This window comes from Drosophila yakuba, chromosome 2L, assembly GCF_016746365.2.
Source record: "Drosophila yakuba strain Tai18E2 chromosome 2L, Prin_Dyak_Tai18E2_2.1, whole genome shotgun sequence".
NCBI classification, from domain to species: domain Eukaryota; kingdom Metazoa; phylum Arthropoda; class Insecta; order Diptera; family Drosophilidae; genus Drosophila; species Drosophila yakuba.
The window spans coordinates 3,745,144-3,771,952 of NC_052527.2; the positions used below are offsets into that span (position 1 = coordinate 3,745,144).

A 26,809-nucleotide genomic window follows, 5' to 3' on the forward strand; every position below is an offset into this window, starting at 1 on the left:
AAGTATGCCCTGTTTTTCCACTTCAACTTGATACTTTTCCTGATTGCCTTTCTTTTGGCCAATTTTAAGGACAATACAATTTGAAAATTCTATTTCCTATATATTTGATCAGGTCCTGTGACCCATCCACTTTGCAAAGTAATTCCAAGCAAGCAATCAAGAAACTAAGCCAAGCGAATTGAATAAACAAGAAACACGTTAAATTTGTGTGTAATAAAACAAAAGAAAATTGTGCATGAAATTATGATTGCGAGGGAGTGAGATGGCAACTGCCAGTGGGAGGGAGACAGACGCACACAATTGTTATTCATTATTCAATTTTTGCCATAATAACAGGAGCAGTCAGAAGAGGAGAAGCCGCTTTTATCGTTAGCTTTGCTCTCTTTCGCACCGCATCTATCCATCTCTTTCTCGCCACCTACCACCACAGCGCACACATACAGAGAGAAAAAAGTTGGTGCAGCCATATTTTATTGGTAATGTGCTTATGGCATAAATATTGTATTAAGTAACTGGTGGGCGTCACCACCAAAAAACGAGGAAAACTGCAAAAGTTCCGACCTCGTCGTGGAGGGTTGTGGGTGTTCGCTTTTTTCTGGGCGAGATGGGATGGGATGGGATGGGAGTCGGTGGAGTCCTCCCTTTTGGGGGTTGGATTGTGCGCAATTTATTGTTTGCCCAGGAAAAATACGGGAGCAGGAGCAGGAGCACACTGGGGAAGTCTGGGGAAACATGGCGGCCGGCAGAGAGAAAAGCTGGAGAGGATGGGGTGTGTTCGCCTGGAGGGCAAAGTATGCTGAAATTGTTTTATCTGCGTTTTGATTACAACAATGGAGCCAAAATGCCAACTTTTGCACAATGTCTAATTTGAATTTTGATTAGGAAACTTACTTGCACACACACACACACACTTGCACACACACCCACATACACACACTCACACACAGCAGATAGAGAGTGATTTCCATTCAAGATGGCGCCCGAGCAGTAGGAAATCCCATTAGAGGGCGCTCTAAGCTGGGGAATCAACGCAAACCGGAACTAAAAGCAAACGAAACGAACGGGAAGTAAGGAAAATTTGCGAGCAAAGGGGAAGAGGGAAAATTGGGGGGTACAAAAAGGAAGCACGCGCGCATAAGCAAGCAATCCAAAGGATGTGTCTAAGGATGCCAAGGCATTGTCTTGATTGAGCCTCATTAGAGCATGTGTGTGTGTGTGTGTGTGTAAAGTGCCCCGCCCACCAGGAAAAACCCCACCGTCAACCCCGCCCAATTTAGGCGCTGATTACGGGCCAAATTTGTTTTGTCTTTCTGTGGAAAATTGAAAATCAGATTTTGTTTGTTTACGTCTTAGATTGGCCGTAGAGACAAAGGGAAACGGAAACATTTTCATTTTTTGGGTAATGGGTGGTGGGTGGCAGAGCCACAACAAATTGTTAAAGTTTCTGAGGTGGAAAATTGCATCTGTATGCGGGGAAAGTTTTTCAATTTTCCATTGGCTGGCACGCCAGTCAACACGGAGCCCCAAGTCGCCCCGTGGCATAAATAATAATAGACATGTGGCCATATCATGGCAATTTGCTACGCAACTTTCTCAATTTCATTCGAGTTTTCCCATTTTCCCCCCAACCCGCAGGTCTGGTTCCAGAACCGCAGGGCCAAGTGGCGCAAGGCGGAGCGGCTCAAGGACGAGCAGCGCAAGCGGGAAAATGGAGAGAGCAGCAGCTCCCTGGATAAGGTAAGTAAATTCAATTAAAACAGAGCTATGTACTTTTCAATTAAAACAGAGCTATGTACTTTTCAATTAAAACAGAGCTATGTACACTTTAAAATGTAACACGATGTTTTTATTTAAATGAACGCTTCTCTCTCCCTGCAGCTGCACGACTCGCGTGAATCCTCGCCAGACATTACGGGCGAAATAGACGACGACATGGATGACTTGCCGCCGCGTCAGCGTTCGCACAGTCCACTGGCCAACGGGCAGCTGGAGCAGCAGCACACCCACTCGCATTCGCACTCCCATTCACGCAGTCCTGGCGGCGGCATGCACTTGGACTCCAGCGACAACGAGCGCCCGTTGTCCTCCAACCAGCTGACCGCCACGCCGCACTCCGCCTCCCAGTCGCTGGGCTCCATCAGTGCCGGCTCCCCCTCGCCATCGGGCATGCACAGGGAGCGGGAGCACACGCCCCTAGTTGGAGGCGGTGGTCAGGGGCCGAGCAGCCCCTCGAACTCGCGGAACACCGACTCCCCCATCGAGGTGGGCGGACCCATGTCCCTGACCACGGGCTCCCGCATGGCGGCCTCCTCCAACAATTCGGCCTCGTCCACGCCCACGCCCACCACCCCACACGCCCCCCAGATGCCGCACTCTTCGGCGGCTGCGGCGGCCGCTTTTGGAAGCCACATCTTCGGCAACTTTGGAGGTGGCGGCAATGCCAGCGATAGGTGAGTACATTTTCCACTGATTTAAATCCGAGTAGCAAATCCGAGTATTGAAAAATCCCATATAGAAATGAGATCTAAGGATCGCCTAATTGCACAATTGCAGCCAATAAAAACGAATCAAAACTTCCGGCGAGAATCAATTCGCAGCACTAAGCACTCCAAGTCATTTATCTTCTGTTTCGCCCCCGACTGCTGAAGGATATCATCAGGATATATCCATCCAGCATATCCCACATATGGCTGAGACAATGGCGGCAGTTCCGCCGATGATTAGACACTGGGCGCCTTCGGGATTGCACGTGTCCGCCATATCGATGATGACCATCATCAATGGCGGGGGGTCGTGGATGTAATGGGATGGGATTCCCTGCCTTGGAAGGGGAGGCTTATTTGGAGGAGGAGACTGCTCTCTTAATGTTTCCGCTGGCGCACACGACATCCGCTGACCGGAAGTGCGCCAATGGAATTTAAACGTTTTCCATCCAAAACATTAAGTAGAACGCCTTCCGCTGCGCACGCCTGTTCAATAACCCGTGAGTCGGGAAAATCCAACGGGAAAAAGACAGAAAGTCGAGAATAAAGAGATAAGCGCCACAGGAGTCGATGGCATACATACACTGCGCGAAAACTCGTTGCAAGACAACAACAAAAGTAATGCTACTTAAAGTGATTGCTTGATAAATTGTTAGACATTTTTAGTTGATTTAATGTTGTGATAGACTCACATTCACACATAAAAATATTCCTTTTAAAGTATAAACTCCGCATTCAAAGAGATGCCATTAGTAAGATTTTTCTCTCAGTGCAAGTCGTGTAGAGTCGCGAAAAACAAGGGATCGGGAGTCAAGAATCGCATTGTCCACGCGGCCAAGCATCTAATGTCATTACAGCTCTCATTGCGGTCATTGTCTGGCTGGCTCGTCAAGCCACCCAACCACCCACTCGCCCACCCCCTTAATCAATTGCTAATTTAGTCATCGTCGCCAAAAGAAAACCAGAGGGGATTAGACAGAGACGAAAGAGCGAAAAGAGAGAGAGAGAGCGATATGGCTACTTGGGCATCGCCCACTTGGGGGTGACATTTTGTCGCATTTTCTCGTTTTGTCGGATTTTTGTAAATACTTTGCCAGGAGGGTTGAAAAGCAGTTTGTTTCCACTTTTCCTTTACTTTTTTTCCTGCCAGTTGTTTTTGTCGCAGCTTGATGACAAAATGCGACACTTGCCATCAATTTTATTGTTTGTTTGTCTAATTCCTCTGTAAGTGGAGGCTTAATGACACGCAGGCAATTAGCAGATCGTTGGGTTTATAATCGTTTACACTGGCCGAAAAGGGGAGGGATCGACTAAGGGTGCTGAAACGATTATAACCAGGGGTGGAATCAGTTGCCACTACAGAAGCTTATCAATTGGCTTACCAACTAATGAGTTTGGATATGGCTATTCACTAGGTAAAGTATCTAAAAAGATATCTTGTCAATAGAATTCTGAGATACCATCCTTCTTAGTGAGTTTAGTATCCCTTCCCCACTTGAACTACATTAATATAAGTGTTTTTCTGGATTACAATCTTTATGATTATCTCATATCTAGCTGCTTATATTTCACTTCATTTCCAATGCAAAAGATTATTAACTCCATTATTCCATTCGCTTTTAGCTATTCAGATCTGAAATTCAAAAATGCCCATCCCGGCCACAAGGCCATAAAAAGCTACTTGAAAATTAAATTGGGCGTAAACGAGGGTGTTTTGTTTGTCGTTTGAGTTTTTCTGCGGAGAATGCTCTAACCATATGCCACCAGCCAGCAGCTCGAAAACGCACAAAAGACGGCGGCTTGGGTTAGCTTCCTATTTTTTGGCGAGACTTCCCCTCAAATTATTTTCCTCTATCGGTGGGCGGTCTCATCAGGACGGCAAAGAGGCCATGGGTGGGCAGCAAAAAAGAATAAAAGTGGGTATAAAAAGTATTTGGCTCACATGTCAACGCGCTGGAACAACAAACATTACACCACAATAAAAAGAACAGGATCCGGCTGGCAGGACCAAGGACAACCCACAGCGAAGGGGCACGCGTTGCGATTCCGATTTCCATTTCGATTGCTGAATCATTTCACCCGTCTCCCCCTGTGAGTCCCTGTGAATCCCTGCTGTTTCTGCTGCTGTAACGGTTGACCAAATCAATTCCCAATCTCGAAAATCTCGAGCACTCCGAACGAAGTGACATCTCGCCGCCTGTGATATTGTTATTCAAATGCCGGATGTCCTTGCCATCCATCAGCATCAGCAGAAACGAACAAACGAATCTCTCGATCTGAAGTGATGCGCATCATCGCAAGCATTTATCATCACATTAGTCAGGCAATCGGATGGCATTTTCCTCTGGCTCTCGCATATCTTATGCAAATGGGGCAATCGCAAAAACTAAATAAATAATTACGAAGCACTAATCTGCACTTGCTTCGCACTTGGCCAAGGTCGTTGTCGGTGACGCAAGAGGAGACTCTTGAAGTTCCATCCATATTTGGCCAAAACGGGTTTATTCACGGCCACTCAGGGGAGCAGCAAAAACAAAATTATACAAATTATGCAACAACTTGAATGCAGTTTTTATTGTAAGGCTATACTTAAACTGCGCAGGCAAAAAAATATCATTTCCCATAAAAGGAGTGCTCAAACCAAAAAACGCATAATCATTCGCTGGAATAAGTTTGCAGTTAAAAATGTTAATTGAATACCCGCCAGCAGCCCCAAATCTCTGAGCTCCACTCCACTTTATTCGCCCCCGCCACAAAATTCTTTATGCACAAATAACTAAATATGTACGTAGTTCGGCCGTGGGAATCTACCACCGAAAATCCGCATAGAGAGGGCCCCAAATGATGTGTACCCCCACTTATAGTATATACTCTATATATATATAAATATCTACCCACATTCCAGGTGAAATTCAACGACCGCTTATGCTGCGCGCACGAATGCGAATGCTTGAATAATAAATTACGCAAATATTTTAATATTCATCATGCAATTAAAATAAGCTGCCTTCATGCTTCCAAACTTTTCGGGCTGCCTAATATAATAAGCATTATGTGGAGCAGCGAGGGGGGGGAGCAACGAGGGAGGTGGAGATCCAAAAAGTTTCGTGGAAAAAGATACACTTTGCGGAAATTGAGTTTGCCTTGTCGGGCAGAAGCGGGAAAGCTAAGCCCGTGTAGGTGTTGATTGCTCGAGATTAATTTGTTAGAATTGCGTAAAGCATTAAAATGTTTGCCCGACTAATTACACACACACACACACACTCATACACGCAAGCCAGGAGAAAAGGGGTGAATTTTCCATGTGCATGTCATGTCGTGAAAACTTTATCCTTCGTTAAATGCAATCTGCGAAAAGTGCGAAAATTTTAAGAAAAACTTCTGCGGCAACTCAAGGTGGAAACTGAGATGGAGGCCCCAAGATTGACATTGACATAGCCCCCTCCCTTTCCTCCCATTTTCCCCGACTTTTCTTCAACTTTTCCCCCCATATCTCTTTGCTGCCCGGAGGAAAAGTTATGTACTAACTAACGAGCTCAACGACAACACTCGAGCTTGTGAATGTCTTAATTAGAGGGAGAGGGAAACGTTGGGGCGGCAGGGGGTCTATGAGTATAGCAATTAAGGCGGCGGCAGTTGAGTGGGCGTGGGACACGGCAACGCCCCCCGTTCTCAGCTCCATGCACTGGGAAAAATGTGGTTTCCGAAACCTTAACAATTAAAAAGTTATACGTACAATTAGACACATCAAACCTAAAACCATTAATCATAATATATTAATCTAAGAATATCTTTGTTGTAAGTTTATCTCCCAGTGCAGCAAAGTCGCCTATAGCAATTAGCATATTTCAGCTAGTCCCCAAAAAAAAAGCAGAGCGAAAGAGAGAGGCTTAGCTGGCAAAGCGAGATGGGTATAGCGGGATTTAAAGGGGTTCTAGAACGAAGCCCCAAGCTGCAGACTCTCGGGTCCATCCAGCATCCAACATTCAACATCCAACATGCAGCATCTGCTGGATGTGCACATGCAAAATTTAATTACGACCAAAGGATGAGTGCTTAATTATACGCAAACATTTAAGTTTACTGCTTTTTTCGCAACTAGAGGGGGTTTGGGGCCAAAAAAGGGGGGCTGTCTGCGCCCGAGTGTTTGCCTGCGTTGTTTTTCCTATGGCTGCTGTTTGAGCTTTCTCATCTGGACTTTTGCTTTTTGGCTCGAAGCTTAATTAGGAGCCAAGGGGTAAAAGAGGTGAGCGGGTGAAATGTACTATGTATGTGTGTGCGTTGATGAATAGTTGACTTTCCAATAAAACGAATAGATCGCCCGAAAAGCAAAGGGATATTTTAGAAGTTTGTAGCTATTTCGAAACTTTGGATTTTCTTTTAATGAGCTTAAATTTCGTTTTGGGATAAGCATTTGAAATCCTAATGGGTTTCCCACTCTAAATTTCAAGTGCAATATTTTTCCCTTTTCAAGTTCTAACTCGAAATGAAAACAAAAATTGAAAATTGACAAAACCATCAATGTGGAACACAGCAAAAAATCCAATTATCTCATCGAAAATTCCGTTTCAAGCGGCCAAGCGTTTTGCGTTTTTCCAACTGCCAAAAAAAAAAACGAAGCAAGGCCAGAGAAAACGAGGAAAACTCGACAAAAATCACGACCAACTGTGGGTGGCTAAGGGAAAGCCAGAAACATGAGGAGCTTAGGAAAATGAAGGGAAAAAATGCTTCGGCAGGGGGACAAATGAAAAGTGAAATGCGAAGAGAATTAAAAGCGACAGTGGCCGCGACGTTTGTGGTCCATTTTTCTCGGTGGTTGTGGTCGCCATTCGCGAGGTCTGCCTGTCATTTTCCGCGCTGGAAAATCCTCGTAAGTCCCCCCAACTCGATTAGCATTTCCAGAGATTTGTTATGACCACAGAGCAGCCCCATTTTCTGCAGGAATTATCAAATTTCAGACACATTTCCCTCGCCGGCCGCAGGCTCAATGTAAATTTGAACAAATGGAAATTGCATTTTTTTTTCCCCCTTATACAGCGAGCATTGGAAAAACTTGAACTGAAGTTTCGCTCTCGTTGATTATACGCAATTATTTCTAATAAAAATTTGTGTGTGTATATATTATGTTCAATAATTTTATTAATGGGGATTATGGGAGTCATAGAAATTTACCAATTCCACAAAACGTTGTCTCACTTATCAATTAAAATTTTCAAATTGCATTAAATGTTTTTATTGTTCGGCTCTGGGGTGCCTGTGTGTCTGTGTCGTTTTTTATTCATTCCCATTTGCCTTGACATGCGACTAAGCGTAATATTTCATTCAATTAAAACGATCACAAAAATGACAACTGGGTGTTGATTATGCACTCCGTTCCCGCACCCGCGCACTCATACAAAATATTTGGGTTCATTAATAATAATGCAATTACGCATAAAAATGTTTTAATTTATTTCAATTAAGCGTTAATTAAAACGCTGTTTGCTGTTTTTGTTTGCCTTGTGTGCTGTGGTGTTTCGCTTTGAGTTTTTATATATATTTACATATTGTATTTACGCCTATTGCGTTCAGCTGTTGCATTTGTAAATGAGTATCTTCACGTGTAAACTGTTTTGCGCAAACAAAACCACATTTTCAAGACCAGAGAATATATGTACATTTTTATATTTTTAATAACTTGTTTCTCTAAATTGTTTGCTTGCAGCAACTGCGGCTTTCGCCCAGTTTTGAGTGAGCAGAGCGCCGTGGCAGCAGCGGCGGCAGCAGCGGCGGCCCAGCGTAGCGCCAACCACCCACCGCTTTTCCTGCCACCCCACTTGGCCGCCCAGTTCAGCCATCAGCCGCTTTTCCCGGGACTGAAAGGTGAGTCTGCCGCAGCCATCGATCAGTGGCAAAGTCTATTCGAATCACTTCCGTCTAATCAAATTAGCCGAAGTGCGGCATAGATACATCATATTCAAATCTGCTGGCTTGTCTTTATCTAGACAAAATATTAATTTAATAACACATTAAATCTAGAAATTCCGTTAAGTTTGATTTAAGCGTAGTAAATCTAGAAATTCCGATAAGTTTAATTGTATTGAAAATCAGCTAATCCCATCAAAGCCAATTAATTGCGATTGCTTTTTTGCATCTTTGTTGAGGCATTTCTACATTATCTGTAATAAATAATATAAATATATTTTTTTTTCAGGTGTTTCTCCATTCCAGAGCCTGTGCTCGTGCTGCTCCCTGAAGCCACCGCCGCCACCTGGCTCATCGGTGGTTGCTCCACTGAGCATTCCGGTGAGCAGCAGCTCGGCAGCCAGTTCGCCGGAGTCACCAAAGTCCTCCGGCCAGGGCTCCGCCCACGATCCGCGGTCCAATTCGGTGGCCGAGCTGCGACGCAAGGCGCAGGAACATTCGGCGGCACTGCTGCAATCGCTGCACGCGGCAGCTGCCGCAGGATTGGCTTTTCCGGGACTGCATCTGCCACCGCTGTCCTTCGCCCACCACCCGGCCTTGGGGCAGCATGTGGTCAATCACAACAATAACAACACGATGCGAATGAAGCACGAGGCCCAGGACATGACCATGAATGGCCTGGGTCCTGGTTCAGGATCGGGAACGGGATCGGGTTTGGGTGCGGCAGGAGGCACTTCATCGGCCGCTCTCTTGGATCTGGCCGAATCCGCAGTGGCATATCAACAGCAGCAGCATGCAACATTGTCGCCACCAACCACGCCCACGCAGCAGTCATCGGGGGGCGTGGCAGCTGCGGACGGCTCTCCAGGATCAGGAGCGATCGCAGGATCGGGTTCATTGAATGGCAACGTGGTGCTAACCAAAATGGAATAAGCAAAGAGTTGGCAAAGAAACCACAAACAGAGTGTGCAATGAAATTTAGTGAAGAAGGCAACAGCTGGGTATTTTTTTTGGCAGATTTATAAATTTGTACAAACTTTAGGCCAGCTTATTTCCAAGGCATTTTTTGTTGGGTCTCCAAAGAAAGTCCAAGAAAATCTTTGCAATGAAATACCCAAGCCAGCCCGTTTGTAACAATAAACAATGAGAACATTTTAAAGTTTAATAGTAGAATAAGCTCTAGCCTAACTTTAATTGAACCCAGTATAGGAAACGTAAACACAAAAAAAATTAAAAAGAAAAAAAAATAAACGGCTGCACTTTAATAAAATCTTAGGTATGTTAGAATGATAATTAGCTGTTGTTTGTTTCTGGCAGTTTAAGCGCGAAAAGATAACCCCTGATTGAACCCAACATAATCAGCAACAGCCGAGCAACAACTCCAATGGATTAACAATATTAATTAACACGCGAATGCATATGAACATATATACAAAATCTAATACAATATATATACATACATACATACCAATTAAAAACTACAGTATATAGATATAGCTAACGAATCGAACACATATAGCCTAGCCTATGACACTGAATCGAACACTAATTATAGTAACCGCCAAACCAATATTAATAAATATTAAACGAGTTCATAAAGAAAACAATAAAGATGATCACATTAGGATAATAAAACCGATTTTCAAACTTTATTCATGGGTAACTTAAATGGGCACATAAATTTTGCAGGCCTTTTCGCATCCCGCCTTATTGTCGAAGAGATTATTGTTTCCATGGCAGCCGGAGTAGTTGAAGCTGATGCACTCGTTTCTATCCTTGCGATAGGTCCACTTGGATTGAATGGAACGACAATTACCAAGGACGCCAAACTCCTCGCCACAGATTGCTGCAAGTTTGAAACAATATTTTAGAAACATACTAAGTTCAATTCTGTACCAATAAGGCTGCTTTTCAAACTGCAGACGAAAATAAAAACGAATTCAAATGTTTTGGTATATGCTACATTAGCATGAAGCCAAGAAATTGAACAGAAACTATTTGCTAACCGTATTTATGAATTTGAGCGGCTTCTCCAGTATTACTTACGGTTTTTCAAAGCCGCCAAGGCTGAGCCCAAAAAGCAGCAGAGTAGCGCCAAAACTGCTAGGTATTTCATCTTGATTTTGCTTGGGTTTGCGTTTTTTTCGAGATCTCAAACCGAACTGTTGAGCGATCCGAGATGTTGGCTGTATTATATACTTTTGCCCCAAAAACCGGATCGGTTATCAATCGACGAGGGTCAGCTCATCGAGCACTGACAAAAACAACAAACCTTGATAGTATAGTAAAGTTTTTATTTTGTTTGCAATATTTGCGAAACAAGATTGCCGGTTGTTTGTTTTGGCTTTTGGGTTACAAAATTGTTTTCGTTTCATGTCTTGGGTTTTGCCCGTTTCGGTGCTTCCCTAGTCCTTGCAGGCCTTTTCGCATTCTCTCTGGTTAGAGAACTGATTGGAGTTTCCACCGCAGCCACCGAACATGAATTCGGTGCAGGCGTTCTTGGAGGCATCATATGTCCAAACTGGCATATAAGCCAAACAGGCAGCTCCATCCTGTGCCATGCCCGCCATCGCCGAAGGCTGCTGGCACATCTCTGCGGGATCGGGAATCATCCATAGTTTAGCACTCGCAAGCCAAAGGATCAGCTCACTCACCTGGCTTGGCGTCCACCCAACAACGACTCCTGGACAGACTCAGCAGAATGGCGATGGCAACAAAGGCAATATACTTCATTTTGAACCAAACTCCAGTTGAACTCTGGTAGGCCACACAATGCATGTCCAGCATTTTATAGAGCTACACATATACCTAGAAATCGGGAGGAAAATGGCTTTGGCTTATCTTGCAGGCCAGCCAGCCTTATATACATAGAATGTAGGCAGATAGCAAAGAACTGTCACACAAGTAGAGATGTCAGTCCATTAGTTGCACATAATAGAGTACAAGTATAATGTTCTTCAGGCTAAATTACAAACAGTATCGGTAGCAAGCTCAGACTGCGCCTTACATTCGATAAGGTAAGTTTTGTGCTTTTATATAAAAGTACACTATCATATTAATAAATGCTTACATTTCTTATAGAAAAAGTTTGAAACGAGGAGTGTGTTGTGTTTCGTACGCATACAACCTTAATTCTACAGGTATTATGATAAAGACATTATTCCACGCAATTATCTATACGCTGTTCTTTGAAATAAAAATTATTTGCGTTGCCACCACATCCATCGTATTTAAAAGCAAAGCATTCATTATTTATGTATATAATCATAAGTCCAACGTTCGATACTTGCCCTGCAAAACCCACTATCAAATACGAGCGAACAATTTTTAGAGCCAAAGAATTGGTTGCCAGAGCGATGAACACAAAAAGAAGGATCAGCAGCTTCATGGCGAAAAATATTTGCCAACTTCAACTAACTTAGTCAACCCAAACGAACTGCGTCGCGTATTTTATACTCGTATTCATATAGCATGTAGCTTGCCCTAAAGTGTGAAATTGTAAGATTTCACAGTTTTAATTAGTAAAGAAGTCGAAAGGTTTTCTAAGATCTTGAAAGAAAGAAAATCCAATAAAGATTGGAGAACTTGTAACTCAAACACATACGCATAAAATCTCTATTAAATGTCTCTTATTCCACGCACTTTTCTATACACTCTTCCTTAAAATTAAAGTTATTTGCGTTGCCACCACAACCTCCGTAGATGAATTCCACGCACTCTTTGTTGTCAGAATCGTAGGACCAACTGGTAATACGTGCATAGCACCAATAAATACCACTACCAATCTGTGAGTGGGAGAGACCACAGATTTCTGTATAATTTGAATAAGTTTTAGCAAAGGACGACCCAAGTAGAATGTGCATGCCATACCATTTTTCAGAGCCATAGAATCGCTTGCCAGAGCGATGAACACAAAAAGGAGGATCAGCATCTTCATCGTGAAAAATATTAGGAACCTTCCACTGACTAAGGCAAAATAAGTATGAAACTAAAACGAAGTCCGTCGCGTATTAGCCATATCATTAATCCACCATTAAATGTGAATCAATTAAGATTTTACGGAATTAGTTACCAAAGTTCTCCTTAATCTGTAAAGTCTAAGAGTTATCAGCTGGCGAAGTAAAAAAAAATGTCGTATATATTATTTTAACTTTTGCATGAAAATTCAAATTTTATTTCTGTGTGCGACTTATTGGCCTTACCTTATAAGCATTTTATTCCCGGCACATTTTTTGACAAAGTTCCTTCGTAAAAAATTTATTTGCATTGCCACCACATCCTCCGTAGAAGAATTCCACACACTCTTTGTTGTTAGAATCGTAGGACCAACTGGTAATACGTGCATAGCACCTATAAATACCACTACCATCTTGTGAGTGGGGGAGACCACAGATTTCTGTATAATTTAAATAAGTTTCAGCAAAGGACGACCCAAGTAGAATGTGCATGCCATACCATTTTTTAGTGCCATAGAATTGCTTGCCAGAGCGATGAACACAAAAAGGAGGATCAGCATCTTCATGGCGAAAAGTATTAGGAACCTTCAACTGACTAAGGCAAAAAAAAGTATGAAACCAAATCGAAGTCTGTCGCGTATTTTATAACCATGTCATTAATCCACCATTAAATGTGAATCAATTAAGATTTTACGGAATTAGTTACCAAAGTTCTCCTTAATCTGTAAAGTCTAAGAGTTATCAGCTGGCGAAGTAAAAAAAAATGTATATATTATTTTAACTTTTGCATAAAAATTTAAATTTTATTTCTGTGTGCGACTTATTGGCCTTACCTTATAAGCATTTTATTCCCGGCACATTTTTTGACAAAGTTCCTTCGTAAAAAATTTATTTGCATTGCCACCACATCCTCCGTAGAAGAATTCCACACACTCTTTGTTGTTAGAATCGTAGGACCAACTGGTAATACGTGCATAGCACCTATAAATACCACTACCAACTTGTGAGTGGGGGAGACCACAGATTTCTGTATAATTTAAATAAGTTTTAGCAAAGGACGACCCAAGTAGAATGTGCATGCCATACCATTTTTTAGTGCCATAGAATTGCTTGCCAGAGCGATGAACACAAAAAGGAGGATCAGCATCTTCATGGCGAAAAGTATTAGGAACCTTCAACTGACTAAGGCAAAAAAAAGTATGAAACCAAATCGAAGTCTGTCGCGTATTTTATAACCATGTCATTAATCCACCATTAAATGTGAATTAATTTAGATTTAATAGAATTAGTTAACAAAGTTCTCCTTAATCTGTAAAGTCTGAAAGTTTTCAGCTGGCGAAGTAAAACAAAAAATCTCTTACATATTTTATCTTATTTTTTGCATGGAAATTCAAATTTCATTTCTGTGTTCGACATATTATATTGGCCTTTAATTATACACGTTTTATTCCAAGCACATTTTTTCACAGTTTTCCTTCGAATTAAATATATTTGCAGAGTTACCACATCCTCCAAAGTTGTATTTTACGCACTCTTTGTGGTTAGAATCGTAGGACCAACTTGTAAATTTTATAAAGCAGATGACTGTACGATTAGGATCACGAGTCTCGGAAAGACCACAGATTTCTGTGTATTTTGAATAAATTTAAGCAAAGGACGATCGAAGTAAATTGTGCATGCCATACCATTTTTCAGAGCCAAAGAACTGGATGCCAGAGCGATGAACACAAAAAGAAAAATCAGCAGCTTCATGGCGAAAAATATTAGGAACCTTTAACTTACTAAGGAAAAAAAGTTCTGAAACCAAAACGAATCCCGTCGCGTATTTTATAACCATACCGGTAAATCTGAACAAATTAAGATTTTACACAATTTAATGATTCTTAAAAATCGTATTATCGACCTTATCTCAAATACTTTTCATTCCAAGCACACTTCTTCACAACGTTCCTTCGTACCAAATCTATTTGCATTGCCACCACATCCTCCGTAGATGAATTTCACGCACTTATTGTTGTTAGAATCGTAGGACCAACTGGGAAAATATGCCTCGCAGGCGATATTACGTTCAGCATCCCCATCTCGAGAGTGCGGAAGGCCACAGATTTCTGTATTATATGAATTGATTTCAGCAAAGGACTAACCGAGTAGAATCTGCATGCCATACCATTTTTCAGAGCCAAGGCACTTGCCGCAAAGGCGATGAAGACAAACACGAATATGAATAGTTTCATTGTGGAAAATAATTCGAACCTGTAGCTGACGTAGAAGGAAATAAACTAAAGCTGTTACACCATTTTTCGGGTATTTTATAGCCTCATCATTTCAATAAACTGTCGGCTTATCGCCCATTCACATTGAATATTTTGTAACAAACACGTAAACATTTAAATTTTCAAGGTTCCTAAATAAGTATTTATGCTCTGTTTACTTTTTTTTAGACATATGTATATGGACAATAATAATTTTCATTCATTTAATTATTTGGGCTCTCTCTTATATAATTATATAATGTACCAAGTCAGTGAGTCTCAGTTCAGATAATGCTGGCTAATCAAAAAATGATTGCGCCAAAGCAAGCACATGGCAATCCCAAACTAAAATACAAAATCTTTCAATTTTTGATTCACTTGATTTATTGATTTATTGCAAACACTTGTCTTCGCAGTTTTCCCTCGAATCGAAGCGATTCTCATTGCCACCACAGCCTCCGTAGATAAATTTAATACACTCGTTTCGATCGCCGTCGTAGGACCATTTGGGTATATAGGCCTCACAGGAGATTCTGCCATCGCCGTTTAGGGAATGGGGTAGGCCACAGATGGCTGGAAATTTCAGATTACACACTGAGTTGATTTAGCAACAAACCACTTCACAAACCATTTTTCAGGGCCAAGGTGTTGGCCACAAAAGGGACAAGCGCAAAAATCAAGATCAACAGCTTCATGATTCGGAGAATTTTCAAAGTGAACTGAACTGCTGAACGACTAAAATGGGCAAATATATAGCCATGCTATTGCATTGACTTTCGGCTAATCGCCGAGCCCATTAAACACTGTGATTCTACGACAAACAACTCGAGCTCACTTATGACTGGGAAATCTCCACAAAAATTCGCACCGATCTATGTAAATATTTTTGCCGCGTTGTTTACATTCGTCGGCTTCCCAGAAGCCACCTTGTTTACTGGCCGCCTGAAAGGGAAAGCCCCCACATCAAATAAAGTATACAATGAGCTCAACAAGTGTTGTAATTATGGACGGGTTCTCTTATCGATTGGAAAAGGGAAGTGTCTCACTTTAATTACAAAAATCATGTAAAATATTTCACATGCGGTGTGAGTCAAAAGATAATAAAGCCATTTCATAAGATTTTAAATGCTTTAGTTGATTATTGGAACACCTCTTTATAGCAATAATAATGGCTTGCTGTAACTATGTATAATCTCTTTAATAAACTTTTCTAGTCCCTTAATTACATTAGCTACACTGTGCTTAAAATGCTAAAAACCAAGAATGCTATTTCTATATATGAGGTGAAAAAGGAGTCGTACAAAAAGTTCTATATTGAAAGTCATTTATTGAATATTTTTTATAGTATAGAGGTCGTCAAAGTTATTCCTTGCACTTCTGTTCGCAGAGCTCCTGGGTTCCAAATCGGTTGTCATTGCCACCACATCCGCCGTAGACGAAATCTACGCACGAATTGCTTTCGGGATGATAGCTGAAACTGGGAATAAAAGCGGCGCACTTGATGAGGCCATTGCCATCGACTTTAGGGGGCAGTCCACAGATGGCTAATAGAAGGAATATGAATTACAATAGTTTCGAATTCCAAAGCAACTTCCAACTTACGATCCTTGAGGCCCAGGGCCAGACCCAGCAGGGCGAACATCAAACAGACGGCAGCAATGAACTTCATACTGATTGCGATTTTAAAAAACTATAAGTGTATCTTCCAGCTTCCGTGAAACGACTAATGCCAATCGGAGGTGTAGCACTAGGTTATATACGCGATGCCGATCGGCAGATGGGAACTACATACAATTATATGGGGGATCTTATCTATGTGCACATGAACTTTCGGTTCATTAACAAGTGCTCGTGAAATATATACCAAATAAACAGACGAGACGTTCTGTTTGTGTTTGTAGTGAAAATAATGCCGGGATAGCAAATAAATCTGGGAACTACGTTCTGAATAAAGTAAATATGATTAGGCACCGATTTGTCATTCGGAAGTGGGTTTGTCTGATTATCTCTCGAATTAAAATTATCTCTTTCGTATATGTATAAACTTTGTTTTCAGACTATCTGCGATTTAAGAACACGAAGTGCGAATCTTGGTGCTATGTTTGCTTAAGAAACCTATACGAACCATTTCATTATAATAGTATATATAGTTATATTTTCGGTTTAAAATATGACCGAACAATTGTTTGCACTTGCTGAGTTCCCAGGATTTATTAAAATCTCGTATTCATGAGTCAACTTTTTGTAAGTGGGACGGGTTTCGGAATTAATGACTTTCTGAGATGTACTTAATCACCACCTCTGACAATTACAAATGGATTTACTTACTACAGTATCTACATCCTACTGTGTCAACATACTACTGTATCTCTATGTACATAGTATTGTATCTAGATAGTAGATACTAGTAGATACCACTACTTCAGAATCGTTTGTCAGGTGTGCAAGTAAAACGAAAAAGATATATGTTTAAATCACAATGGTATATTTATTTAAAAAGTATAATCAAAATATTCAAAAAATCAACTCAGTGAAATAATGCTTAAACGGCTGATGAAATTGGATGGCAAATAAATTATAAACAAATAACTTTAAATTCTTATGACGAAGTGCTAGTGTTGGTGGTCACTTCGCTGTTTTGTTCGGTGGTTGAGTCGGAACCCGCCGACTTGGCCAAACAGGCCTGTTCGCACTGCTCCTTGGACTCGAAGTTGTTCTTGTTGCCGGCACATCCTCCGTAGACGAACTCCTCGCAGGATTGGGTATCCACGTTGTAGGCATAGCGATAGAACAGGGCGAAACAGCGACCGGTTTCCTTGGGCTGATGGCAGTCCTCCGGAACAGTGAGCTCACTGGCATCCGGCAGCGGGTTGGCCACCGCAGGATCCTCCGCCTTCTCCACCACCACATCCGAGGGAGCTGCCCGGATTCCGGCTGCCAGAAGCAGAACAGCCGCGATAACTATGAAACTGAAGCTATATCTGAAGCACATTTCGATTCCGTTGAGTGGATGATGAGCGAATGATTGCGACTTGCTCGGCTATTGTGGCTTAAATACTATCCGTCCGAACTGATTTACTCACGTACTCACTCGGCTGGGTTTTTGCCCACCGTTTTTGCCTCTTTTTGTTTACTTACTTTTTCGGAGCGTCAGCTTGTGTGTCCAACTGATTCGACGCCCTATGTAAATCACGCCGGTGCCTCTCTGACGTCTATATCCATGTCTATATCCATATCACCTGGCACTGACAGCTCTAGAGAAGCTTTCGCAGCCCAACCTTCAGTTGCAGTTCAACGCACCGGCAAGTCAATCATAATGCTGGCCATAAAATCATATTCCAAGTTGTTTCCGGATCGCTGTGACAATTTTAGCAAGCCAAATCACGTTTGGTAGGCGGATAGGGAATCTAACTGAATTACCTATAAACTGGTTAACTGACTGACTGTTGAAGTGGTGTATATATCTGAGTATCTTTAGAATTGCCTAAGCTTTCAAGCATCACAAGACTTAGATTAACTGCCTTGTTAAGAAATGTACCTAATATACAATTTAAGCTTTTTCCAAATTGGTTTCGTTTGCTTTTCTAATAATATACTCATTTTCACCATTGCGCTTATAAGTAGAAATTAGAGCACTCATTTTAGAGCACTTATAAATAAACTTGATACACTGCTCACTTCTTATTAGTTAATTACAAAAAGTTTATAATTCGCATAAGCAAAAACATGAATAAAATAATTATTTTGAAATATAACAAGATATAATTTCATCTAGTATTTAAAATTTAAAAACAATCTCAATTGATCAATCTCAACCATCAATTGATCACTTTTTGGGGATGCAAGCTTCCTCGCAAGTTTGCCGGAATCCCCAACGATTGTCGTTGCCTCGACATCCTCCGTACTTGAAAGTCTCGCAGGATTTCTTATCCTTGTTGTAGTAGAACCTTTCCAGGTTCATGCGACATGGACCAACTTCCAAGGGCTGCAGGCACTTGGGATCTATAAATTAGGGAATTTAATAAGAATCCAAGCTTCAACAATAATAGTGATTATTTTCAAGGCTCAACAGCAGAATTTTAAATAGTGTTGTGCCTTATCTGAGATTACTTCATTAATAAACTAACCTGGTACCAGTCTCTGTGGCTTGACTGTAGTTGTGGCAACTGCAGGCTTATTTCCCGATGGATTCTCGGGCTGCACCTGAGCCACAGGCTTCAACTTGATATTATTGTTATCATTATTATTGGGAGTGGCCACTGCCTGCGTGAGTTGCATAAGACTTAGCAATACGAGTGCCCCAAGGCAGAGAAACTGGGTCATCCGTAGTAGCATTTTGTGTGTGAAACCTGATAACTGAACGTTAAAAGCAACGACTGTGAACTGAACTGGTCTGAATGTTCTATATGCCAGTTCTATATGCTCCGCTTAGACGACCAATTACGTTCAAATTAAATCATTTGCTCACTCTCTGCTCATCCATGTGTGAGTTAAGCTTGTATTGCGCATACGCCGTGTTGAGCGCAGATGAGATTAATTAATGAATTTCCACAGAGCAAACAGATAGCACATGAATATGCCGCATATTCCCACATAATAATACCGACAAGCTTCAATTGAATAAAATAAACAAAATCCGATACCCTACCATTAAAAAGTGAGTTATAGAACTGGTGGATTTTTCAAATTAGTTACACTTTAAGCCGGTCTATTGCGAATTATACATGTTGTTAGAGACATCTTCCACGAGAAAGGTCTACAATCTAAATAACGTTTTACCTGGAAAATAATGTCCGTCAAGATATTGTATTTATTCATTATATTAGCTGGTGTTAATGGTGAACCAGCAGATGGTTAGTGTGCATTTCATCATTAAATACCACTCCCTTGTATAGAAAATAATAGAATTTTTAGAAAACTGTCAACTTCCGCCGGCGGCTGATGGCTTTGGAAAAATTATGTCCTGTGCACACTACTCGAATTGGTTTTCCTATCATGCAGACATAAACGAATGCGTGGAGTTCTCCTACGGCGGTTGTGGTGGCAACGAAAATAGATTTAAAACCAAAGCTCTTTGCGAAGAGGTGTGTAAAAATAATTCCACACAGCCTTCAATAGTGTAAAATAGCTTTGATTGTTATTTACATATATTAATAGCAAGTATTGATATCAAAGTGTGTGATTTCAGGGCAATGGAATACCCTTGTGGTGCTAGAAAGATTGCCTACTTTTTGATGATAAAATAAAATGGCCCATACCGTAAATAATTTCATAACTAATTAATTAGTTTTGGATAATTCATAAAAAGGTTAAAGATGGGCTTTTAGCCCGATATTGCTAGTTTCACTTCAGTGGTTTAACTTTAAGTATTCACACATTGAGGATGAAAGTAGTTGGTTTGATCTGCACAATATTAGCTTTAGTGCCAGGCTTAAAAGGAAGTGAGTGCAAAGAAGAACTATTCATACATGATTTACACCTAATAATATATACTCTTAGATGATTGCAGTCTCAAACCTTTTGTACAAGGATCATGTCTGGAATTGACAGACCTATATTCCTACGTGGAAAATAGTAACGACTGTGTATTTTGGCAGGGATGCTATTTGGATGGCAATTATTTTACCAAAAAAGAGGAATGCGAAGCCACGTGCAAGCAATAGTTCAACCGTTTTAAGATTTGAAAATGTTTGGAGCCATATCTTTTTGGAAATAAACTTATTTCTGGCATGTAATATCTGAAACTAATTTTATTAGTCGTCGGTGTTACTCAATGTCATGCATGTAATACCTGAAACTAATTTTATCAATGTCTATAAAAAGCACTCGCACTTGATCAAGAGACCACATTCATGAGATGGTGTCACTTCGTATTTTTGTGTTATTAATAACCCTTTTCGGGTGTGGAATGGTATTCCCATATCCTAATCAATGTAAGTGTTAAGGAAAAACATTGCAACTGTTTTAAATTTTCCTTTCCTTCAGCCGTCTGCAATGGTAGGCCCAAATTCTGGGGAACCTGTAGAAAGCACGCAAGCGGATTTACCTACGTAGCATTCAAACAAGAATGCGTTCCAATTGTGGGCACATGTATGGGAAGTGGAAATTTTTTCGATAGCAAAGCTACCTGCGAATCAGTATGCAAAGGAGGCTTTTACTCGAATTTGTAACGCGAGCAAACTAGCTTTTAATAGTTGTGTATTATATAAGTTGTGAATTCGTAGTCACAAAAACTATAAAAAAAAAACCGAAAAAAATTCAATTTAGAATGTACTTTTAGTAAAAAAAAATATGGGATGCCATATGTATGGTAATCATTTTACCAAAAAAGAGGAATGCGAAGCCAAGTGCAAGCAATAGATAGTACAACTATTGAACATTTGAAAATGTTTTCAATCTTGAAGCTATTTTTTGTTGAAAAAAAAAACACACATTTTTAGCATGTAATATCTGAAACTAATTTTATTAGTCGTTGGTGTTACTCAATGTCTATAAAAAACACTCCCACTTGATCATGAGACCTAATTCTTGAGATGTGGTTACTTCGTACCTTTGTGTTATTAATAACTCTTTTTGGGTGTGGACTGGGATTCCCATACCCTAATCAATGTAAGTGTTAAGGAAAAACATTGCAACTATTTTAAGTTTTCCTTCCCTTCAGCCGTCTGTGATCGTAGGCCCAAATTCTGGGGAAACTGTAGAATGCACGCACGCGGATTTACCTACGTAGCATTCACAAGAAGATGCGTTCCAGTTATTGGCATATGTAGAGGAAGCGAAAATTTTTTCCAGAGCAAAGCTTCCTGCGAATCTATATGCAAATCATAAAGTTAATAGTTGAAAGTGCCTTAAATGTATTATATGAGTTGTGAATTCGTAGTCACAAAAACTATAAAAAAAACCGAAAAAAATTCTATTTAGAGTGGACTTTTTGTAAAAAAAATATACTTTACCCGTTAAAAACGAATCATCAGGTCTTTTAAGTGTATTTATTCTTGAGCTTGGGAACTAAAATTATATTTTATTATTGTGTGATATGGTTTTGTAGTAAACATTTTAATCAGAACCACATTGTTTTGCAGACGCATTTACATTTAACACGTGAAACTAATTTTATTATTTTATTTTATTTATGGTCTTTTAAAAAGTTCACCCATTTGATCTGAGTTTTTATTTGTTTCACCAATGAGTTCGTTTTGCGTTTCTTTCTTAATAATAACCCTTTTAGGGGTTGTGATGACTTATAGAGATCGTAAGTGCTAACAATAACACTTTTATTCAGTCTTTTTAATTTTACTTAGTTTCGTACAAGTGCAAACTGAACCCTAGATCTTATGGATTTTGTAAAATTCAGGCTCGAGGATTTTCTTATGATCGTTATAGGAAATTATGCCGTCGAAATGTTCTTCGGTGTATGGGAACGGATAACTTTTTCTTTGACCAAGAGTCCTGCGAAGAAGCATGCTTAAAGCCAAAAACTAATTAACACAAATGTTTTGTACATACTTCAAAGATTTAAAGGTTATAATGAATGAAGAATAAATAAATAAATTACAAATACACAAATTGGTGTTAAATAAAAATGTAGAAATAAAATCGATAATTATTAATAACCTTTTTGTGTTACTTTGACCATATATTGCTTACTTTATTTTTTTTAAATTTTTACGAGCTAGAACTAATTTAATTCGCCACCGATATAACGATAATTTAGCCAACGTTACACCAATTTTAAATTATTAATAACATGAAGTCAGGGAAAAGAGGAAGCAATTGATTTTAAAGATGAGATCGATCTATATAGTGCTCATACTATTTTGTTTTTGTGATCCGATTACCTCGCAAAACCGTAAGTTTTATTAACAATGGTTACTCCAAATCGTATTTAATCCACAAATTCCTTTGTTAAAGCCATCTGTGGCATAAAGACCTCTTTTGTGGGAAAGTGCAAGGGTTTTTCCTACATACCGAGGAAGCAGAGGTGTGTAAGGATAACTGGCCCCTGCTCCGGAAGAGGAAACTTTTTCAAACACTTAATGGACTGCAGGGCCAATTGTGAAGGTTATCGAGGAAGATAGAAAAGGCTATCAATACTGCGTGACTTTGATAAAACTGAAAATCAAATCCTGTTTAGAAATATGCAGTGTGCGAGTTTTCGGGATGTAAGTAATACATAAATAAACTACATTATGTATTTGGCTCGGCATTGGCCAAGTGGCACCCTAAACTGAGCCATAAACTGCAAGCAATTTGCATAATAAATGCGAATGTCAGGGCCATGTCCAATAGGTTCATATTCCATTATTATATGCGAGTATGTGTGGCACTTTGTGGGGCTCATTAAAGTTGCATTGTGTGCTGACAGGATGGGAAAGGACTCAAGTTCTGGGCAAGGGCGATAATTAGAGCCACATTAGGGCCAGAATGCTGGACAAGACAAGATGGTCAGCAGGAGAAACAGAAAGAGAAACGGAAACAGAGAATGTAACTGAAACTGAAGCGATGTCAGGTGTTAATTCGCAGTGCAAATTGAATTATCGCTCGGCGATGATGATGTAACGATAATTCCAATGCTCGAGCTCCAGGAACTCCAGGAGTTTGGGCCCTGTCAAACTGCCGTGCTATTTATTCATTAGCCCATTCGCACACATGAGAGGGTCGAACATTTTGGGCCTGATTGAGTGGCCAAAATGTCAGATGTGCGGGGTGACAATTCAGTTAGCTGTTTAATTTGCCTGAAATAATTGAGCCCCGGACGTTAATTGGTGCTCGTCGTCGGCAGCGTTTAATTACTAAATTACAGACATATTTGTGCAGTTGGAAGAAACGTCAAAACGGCATCTATTACTTGGCCAAATTAATTATGCATAACAAGTTGGGCATTCAAATGTGGAAGGGCTGTCCTGCCTTTCAAACGTTTGCAAGTACCAGACATTTTTAATTTAATGGCAAATTGCATATAAAATTGATTAGTTTTTCCAGCAAAGCAGATATTTAGAAAAAGTCGGCGAAATAAAATTATTTGCTTAACAGCAGCTCCAAAATGAAGACCTTATATGTAATATTGTTATTTGTATTTGTAGTGTTATTTAATGAAGTCTTCGGAGAGAATGGTAAGTTTTTAAACAGCAATGTTTAGCTATTTTTAAAAATATTTTTTTGTATTTAGTTCGTTGTTCTCAGAAGGGTGGGACCACAGGAGAGTGCACTGATATTATTGATGGATATATGTTCAGTCCAAAGAGAAATAGTTGCTTTGCCATGAAAATTAGAGGCTGTCACAGTGAGGGAAGATTCTTTGATAACAGCACCGACTGCAATCAGTGCTTGTCGTAATTGCAATTACAAAAATAAGAATAAGCTTTTATAAAATATTATTAAATCCTAATATCACTGGGTATTTCATGGGCTGCACAGGCAAGTTGAAAGCGAAACCTATATTGAAATTGAAATCGCGCTTCTGGCTGTCAATCCATACACCTCACCAAGTCGTAGTTGATTTCAAAGTATTGGCAGAGCCGCTTTGTTGCCGTTGTGCTGCCAATTGAAATGCGGAACATGTTTTTGTTGCCTTCTGCCCAGTCTTTTTACGTCATCTCCGCGAGAGTGATTTTTTATTGGAGCTACTGTGGGGTATGCGATGGGGAGTTTCGATTTTCCCACCCAGCTTGTCATCAAAATCATTTACTTAAATGTAGCTTATACAGCTTATGTTAGCTTATACATGAATAAATCTAAATGTAGAGACCTACAACGGCTAAAAAGCAGGGCATTAGACTTTTGCACTGGCCTAAACCATTGCCACTTGTTAACTTGGTCAATGTTGAATATTGGCAACAAAACGGGTACGAGGTATGAGCTATGAGCGTTTGAAGGCATTTGTAAACACAGAAATCAATGCTCAGAGAGCCCGGTTCAGTGAGTTGTGGGCCCAAGAACGTGACGGTTGAACATCGCAAGTGCAAGTGGAAGTCGAGGGTACCAACGATCAGCAAGTCTAGATGTCAAGATGCCGGCTCATTGGCAGTGGCTTCTTCTTGTTGGCCTCCTCCTGCTGATTCCGCACCATTCAGGGGCGGCCTCCAAAAGAGGTAATTGCAGCGATCGGAAGTAAACGCACCACTAATCGGATATTATCAATATAATATATATAGTGAAACTGTGCCTGCAGCCCATGATCAGTGGTCGGTGCTTTGGATACGTGGAGAGCTATGCCTACAATCCCATAAAGCGCCATTGCGAACCCTTCATCTACGGCGGTTGTGGCGGGAATGACAATCGATTTGGCACCAAAGCTGAGTGCGAGTTCAACTGCCGGGATGTTTGAGAATGTCAGCCGAAATGTCACAGTTACCATAGCTATCATTAAAGTTAAAAGCCACACTCATAGGTAAAAAACTACAAACTGGCGGTTATGTTTCTATCTATTCCATGTTGAATTAATTAAATCTAAAGGTTAAAGGAAGTCTAAAGCTGCTTAGAGAAATTACCGCTCTAATTTCAGTTACAAGCTCTACATTTTTGTCAAACTAACAAATATATATTACAAACTACATTTTTATTCGAGTATAAAATCCACTTTAAAGATCATATACAAAATGGATCACAATAAGCTTACTGTTCTCAGTTTAAACAAATTTAACCATCGAACATGAAAGTAGTATAATTACATTCCACTAAAATAAGCCACGTTTAAATTAGCAATGTATTCAATGTGAGGTTTCATTGGCTTTTGCTTGGTTGCGCCGCTTCACGTGCCGCGGATTGTTGCAAATCTTTTCACAGTCTTCAAGGGTTCTGAAGAGCTTTCGATTACCGCATCCCCTATACTGACAACGTTGTGTCTCGGGATCATAGAATATTCCCACGGTAGTAGGACCACACACTCCATTCGTACTCGGCTCCATCTGGCACGCATCTCCTGGAACATGGCACAAATTAATATTGTATATAACATTTATATCATTTAAATTACTTTCAATTTGGAAATATTTATAATATGTTCGATAATATGTCACTAAAGTAAGGAAACCATAATTTTTAACATAACAAATTTGCAGAATTTAGTTTGTGATATAAGAAAATCAATTTATAACGCAAAGTCATTGCCCTCAGAATTTTGGCATTGACAGGTTGAGAAACAGATAACCCAACACCATGTTATACATTTTTACAATATTTTTTTACTGATTGATTATGAGAAATCTCTGAATACTTACGAACGAGAGCCTCTGCAGTGAATTGTTGGTCCAGAATAATGGCCAAAATCACACAAAATCCAATGGTGATCCTCAGCTGACTGTGGTTGGCCATTTTGACCAAACTTTTGAAATTGCTCTGGTTGGTAGTTCTCTCCTCGGAATGGAGTCCTGTGGCTCAAGTTGGTCAACTCTGTATTGCAGCTCTGCTTTGCTCCTTGGCCCCGATGATGTCAGTCTGGTTCAGGACAAACACAAATGCGCAGCAGCTCGCCATATATAAGAGACAGTGCGGAATGTGTCCGATTCTACAGTGATTGAAAGCCTATAGTATATGGATGATCGGCCGATCCGTCTGCTCTTCTCAATTATTTATTTTCTTTTCGCAATTCCGCTGTATTTTATGAGTTTTTTATACTCGTCGCTTGGCAAAGTTCATCTAGAGTGCAAATTTCCAGCCGAAAAAATGCGCTAAGTCTTTGTTGCAGCTGTTGCCAGTTGGGAAGGTACAGATAGGGAATACTCCAGGGTTCTATTGCAAGTTTTCTTGGACTTTGTCTGCGCAGTTTTGAAATTCTGTAGATTCTTCGATGGATGAAGAAACGGATTTGGTTCACCACACACTTGGTCACTGACTAAACGTCGAGTCGCGAACTCGACTTGAAACCTCGAACAAAAGGCATCCGAGGCACACATTTGTAATCTGAGTGCCTCTGCCAGCAGCTCTGCTGATTCGAACCCAGCTGAGAGAATTGAAACGTACACAGAACAAAATGCGGATTTTTTAAAAGTAATTTTAACATTTTCACAATTTGTAGGGCAAGCTTATGTCCTACTACTTGAACGTATATTCAGCTTAAGACGTTTAAATCAATAATATTTTTAAGTTTCCGCAACATTATTATTATTATTTGTTTGAATATATAGCATTATTAAATTAAAACAAACAGGGATTCTCTGCGTGTCTTAATTGATAAGAATTCAGCATCGAAAACTGCGGTTTTGCATGGGAGATC

At 40.3% G+C, this 26,809-nt stretch overlaps 19 protein-coding genes and 1 pseudogene across 19 annotated transcripts in view; 7 read left to right on the forward strand and 13 right to left on the reverse strand.

Moving 5' to 3' along the window:
• LOC6526752 (homeobox protein aristaless) overlaps nt 1–10,022 on the forward strand; it is a 30,509-nt gene extending 20,487 nt beyond the window's left edge. The window contains exons 5-8 of the mRNA XM_015197968.3: nt 1,636–1,737; nt 1,879–2,450; nt 8,188–8,345; nt 8,677–10,022. Of these exons, the coding sequence (XP_015053454.1) occupies nt 1,636–1,737; nt 1,879–2,450; nt 8,188–8,345; nt 8,677–9,320 (1,476 nt within the window). The 3' untranslated portion in view covers nt 9,321–10,022. The remainder of the gene's footprint in view (nt 1–1,635; nt 1,738–1,878; nt 2,451–8,187; nt 8,346–8,676) is intronic.
• Nucleotides 10,009–10,564, reverse strand: LOC6526754 (male accessory gland serine protease inhibitor). The gene is made up of 2 exons (XM_002087821.4): nt 10,434–10,564; nt 10,009–10,233 (listed from the first exon to the last, which is right to left on the reverse strand). Exons 1-2 carry the CDS (start codon nt 10,501–10,503, stop codon nt 10,052–10,054), a joined length of 252 nt encoding a protein of 83 aa, XP_002087857.1. The 5' UTR covers nt 10,504–10,564; the 3' UTR covers nt 10,009–10,051.
• Nucleotides 10,565–10,660: 96 nt separating this feature from the next.
• On the reverse strand, nt 10,661–11,531 carry LOC6526755 (male accessory gland serine protease inhibitor). The gene is made up of 2 exons (XM_002087822.4): nt 11,042–11,531; nt 10,661–10,980 (listed from the first exon to the last, which is right to left on the reverse strand). Exons 1-2 carry the CDS (start codon nt 11,172–11,174, stop codon nt 10,793–10,795), a joined length of 321 nt encoding a protein of 106 aa, XP_002087858.1. The 5' UTR covers nt 11,175–11,531; the 3' UTR covers nt 10,661–10,792.
• Nucleotides 11,532–11,544: 13 nt separating this feature from the next.
• LOC120320555 lies at nt 11,545–11,918 on the reverse strand (annotated as a pseudogene).
• A 76-nt stretch (nt 11,919–11,994) lies between these two features.
• On the reverse strand, nt 11,995–12,456 carry LOC26535629 (male accessory gland serine protease inhibitor). The gene is made up of 2 exons (XM_015199162.3): nt 12,258–12,456; nt 11,995–12,198 (listed from the first exon to the last, which is right to left on the reverse strand). Exons 1-2 carry the CDS (start codon nt 12,322–12,324, stop codon nt 12,017–12,019), a joined length of 249 nt encoding a protein of 82 aa, XP_015054648.1. The 5' UTR covers nt 12,325–12,456; the 3' UTR covers nt 11,995–12,016.
• A 72-nt stretch (nt 12,457–12,528) lies between these two features.
• LOC26534965 (male accessory gland serine protease inhibitor) lies at nt 12,529–12,969 on the reverse strand. The gene is made up of 2 exons (XM_015199081.3): nt 12,843–12,969; nt 12,529–12,783 (listed from the first exon to the last, which is right to left on the reverse strand). Exons 1-2 carry the CDS (start codon nt 12,907–12,909, stop codon nt 12,602–12,604), a joined length of 249 nt encoding a protein of 82 aa, XP_015054567.1. The 5' UTR covers nt 12,910–12,969; the 3' UTR covers nt 12,529–12,601.
• Nucleotides 12,970–13,118: 149 nt separating this feature from the next.
• Nucleotides 13,119–13,556, reverse strand: LOC26536219 (kappaPI-actitoxin-Avd3c). The gene is made up of 2 exons (XM_015199221.3): nt 13,430–13,556; nt 13,119–13,370 (listed from the first exon to the last, which is right to left on the reverse strand). The coding sequence occupies exons 1-2, from the start codon at nt 13,494–13,496 to the stop codon at nt 13,189–13,191; spliced, it is 249 nt and encodes an 82-aa protein (XP_015054707.1). The 5' UTR covers nt 13,497–13,556; the 3' UTR covers nt 13,119–13,188.
• Nucleotides 13,557–13,743: 187 nt separating this feature from the next.
• LOC26535989 (trypsin inhibitor) lies at nt 13,744–14,145 on the reverse strand. Its single transcript, XM_015199194.2, has 2 exons — nt 14,029–14,145; nt 13,744–13,969 (listed from the first exon to the last, which is right to left on the reverse strand). Exons 1-2 carry the CDS (start codon nt 14,093–14,095, stop codon nt 13,788–13,790), a joined length of 249 nt encoding a protein of 82 aa, XP_015054680.1. The 5' UTR covers nt 14,096–14,145; the 3' UTR covers nt 13,744–13,787.
• Nucleotides 14,146–14,199: 54 nt separating this feature from the next.
• On the reverse strand, nt 14,200–14,701 carry LOC6526756 (male accessory gland serine protease inhibitor). The gene is made up of 2 exons (XM_002087823.4): nt 14,511–14,701; nt 14,200–14,451 (listed from the first exon to the last, which is right to left on the reverse strand). The coding sequence occupies exons 1-2, from the start codon at nt 14,575–14,577 to the stop codon at nt 14,264–14,266; spliced, it is 255 nt and encodes an 84-aa protein (XP_002087859.1). The 5' UTR covers nt 14,578–14,701; the 3' UTR covers nt 14,200–14,263.
• A 254-nt stretch (nt 14,702–14,955) lies between these two features.
• LOC6526757 (male accessory gland serine protease inhibitor) lies at nt 14,956–15,334 on the reverse strand. The gene is made up of 2 exons (XM_002087824.3): nt 15,224–15,334; nt 14,956–15,168 (listed from the first exon to the last, which is right to left on the reverse strand). Exons 1-2 carry the CDS (start codon nt 15,288–15,290, stop codon nt 14,987–14,989), a joined length of 249 nt encoding a protein of 82 aa, XP_002087860.1. The 5' UTR covers nt 15,291–15,334; the 3' UTR covers nt 14,956–14,986.
• Nucleotides 15,335–15,902: 568 nt separating this feature from the next.
• Nucleotides 15,903–16,341, reverse strand: LOC6526758 (male accessory gland serine protease inhibitor). Its single transcript, XM_002087825.4, has 2 exons — nt 16,198–16,341; nt 15,903–16,139 (listed from the first exon to the last, which is right to left on the reverse strand). The coding sequence occupies exons 1-2, from the start codon at nt 16,262–16,264 to the stop codon at nt 15,958–15,960; spliced, it is 249 nt and encodes an 82-aa protein (XP_002087861.1). The 5' UTR covers nt 16,265–16,341; the 3' UTR covers nt 15,903–15,957.
• Nucleotides 16,342–17,059: 718 nt separating this feature from the next.
• LOC6526759 (kunitz-type serine protease inhibitor vestiginin-4) lies at nt 17,060–17,656 on the reverse strand. Its single transcript, XM_002087826.4, has one exon. The coding sequence runs from the start codon at nt 17,585–17,587 to the stop codon at nt 17,195–17,197; it is 393 nt and encodes a 130-aa protein (XP_002087862.1). The 5' UTR covers nt 17,588–17,656; the 3' UTR covers nt 17,060–17,194.
• A 617-nt stretch (nt 17,657–18,273) lies between these two features.
• Nucleotides 18,274–19,001, reverse strand: LOC6526760 (tissue factor pathway inhibitor). The gene is made up of 2 exons (XM_002087827.3): nt 18,723–19,001; nt 18,274–18,597 (listed from the first exon to the last, which is right to left on the reverse strand). The coding sequence occupies exons 1-2, from the start codon at nt 18,928–18,930 to the stop codon at nt 18,422–18,424; spliced, it is 384 nt and encodes a 127-aa protein (XP_002087863.1). The 5' UTR covers nt 18,931–19,001; the 3' UTR covers nt 18,274–18,421.
• Nucleotides 19,002–19,318: 317 nt separating this feature from the next.
• Nucleotides 19,319–19,874, forward strand: LOC26535872 (chymotrypsin inhibitor SCI-III). Its single transcript, XM_015199186.2, has 2 exons — nt 19,319–19,448; nt 19,510–19,874. Exons 1-2 carry the CDS (start codon nt 19,385–19,387, stop codon nt 19,716–19,718), a joined length of 273 nt encoding a protein of 90 aa, XP_015054672.1. The 5' UTR covers nt 19,319–19,384; the 3' UTR covers nt 19,719–19,874.
• Nucleotides 19,875–19,931: 57 nt separating this feature from the next.
• Nucleotides 19,932–20,330, forward strand: LOC26535454. Its single transcript, XM_015199139.3, has 2 exons — nt 19,932–20,036; nt 20,095–20,330. The coding sequence occupies exons 1-2, from the start codon at nt 19,979–19,981 to the stop codon at nt 20,256–20,258; spliced, it is 222 nt and encodes a 73-aa protein (XP_015054625.2). The 5' UTR covers nt 19,932–19,978; the 3' UTR covers nt 20,259–20,330.
• A 1,377-nt stretch (nt 20,331–21,707) lies between these two features.
• Nucleotides 21,708–22,155, forward strand: LOC26534528. The gene is made up of 2 exons (XM_015199031.3): nt 21,708–21,847; nt 21,897–22,155. The coding sequence occupies exons 1-2, from the start codon at nt 21,781–21,783 to the stop codon at nt 22,079–22,081; spliced, it is 252 nt and encodes an 83-aa protein (XP_015054517.1). The 5' UTR covers nt 21,708–21,780; the 3' UTR covers nt 22,082–22,155.
• A 177-nt stretch (nt 22,156–22,332) lies between these two features.
• On the forward strand, nt 22,333–22,822 carry LOC26536073. Its single transcript, XM_015199202.3, has 2 exons — nt 22,333–22,444; nt 22,507–22,822. Exons 1-2 carry the CDS (start codon nt 22,381–22,383, stop codon nt 22,671–22,673), a joined length of 231 nt encoding a protein of 76 aa, XP_015054688.1. The 5' UTR covers nt 22,333–22,380; the 3' UTR covers nt 22,674–22,822.
• A 776-nt stretch (nt 22,823–23,598) lies between these two features.
• LOC26534859 lies at nt 23,599–23,983 on the forward strand. The gene is made up of 2 exons (XM_015199073.2): nt 23,599–23,708; nt 23,765–23,983. The coding sequence occupies exons 1-2, from the start codon at nt 23,639–23,641 to the stop codon at nt 23,929–23,931; spliced, it is 237 nt and encodes a 78-aa protein (XP_015054559.1). The 5' UTR covers nt 23,599–23,638; the 3' UTR covers nt 23,932–23,983.
• Nucleotides 23,984–24,506: 523 nt separating this feature from the next.
• Nucleotides 24,507–25,000, forward strand: LOC6526761 (chymotrypsin inhibitor SCI-III). The gene is made up of 2 exons (XM_002087828.4): nt 24,507–24,686; nt 24,750–25,000. Exons 1-2 carry the CDS (start codon nt 24,605–24,607, stop codon nt 24,920–24,922), a joined length of 255 nt encoding a protein of 84 aa, XP_002087864.1. The 5' UTR covers nt 24,507–24,604; the 3' UTR covers nt 24,923–25,000.
• Nucleotides 25,001–25,134: 134 nt separating this feature from the next.
• Nucleotides 25,135–26,448, reverse strand: LOC6526762 (boophilin-G2). Its single transcript, XM_002087829.3, has 2 exons — nt 25,815–26,448; nt 25,135–25,516 (listed from the first exon to the last, which is right to left on the reverse strand). The coding sequence occupies exons 1-2, from the start codon at nt 25,906–25,908 to the stop codon at nt 25,305–25,307; spliced, it is 306 nt and encodes a 101-aa protein (XP_002087865.1). The 5' UTR covers nt 25,909–26,448; the 3' UTR covers nt 25,135–25,304.
• Nucleotides 26,449–26,809: the final 361 nt, after the last annotated feature.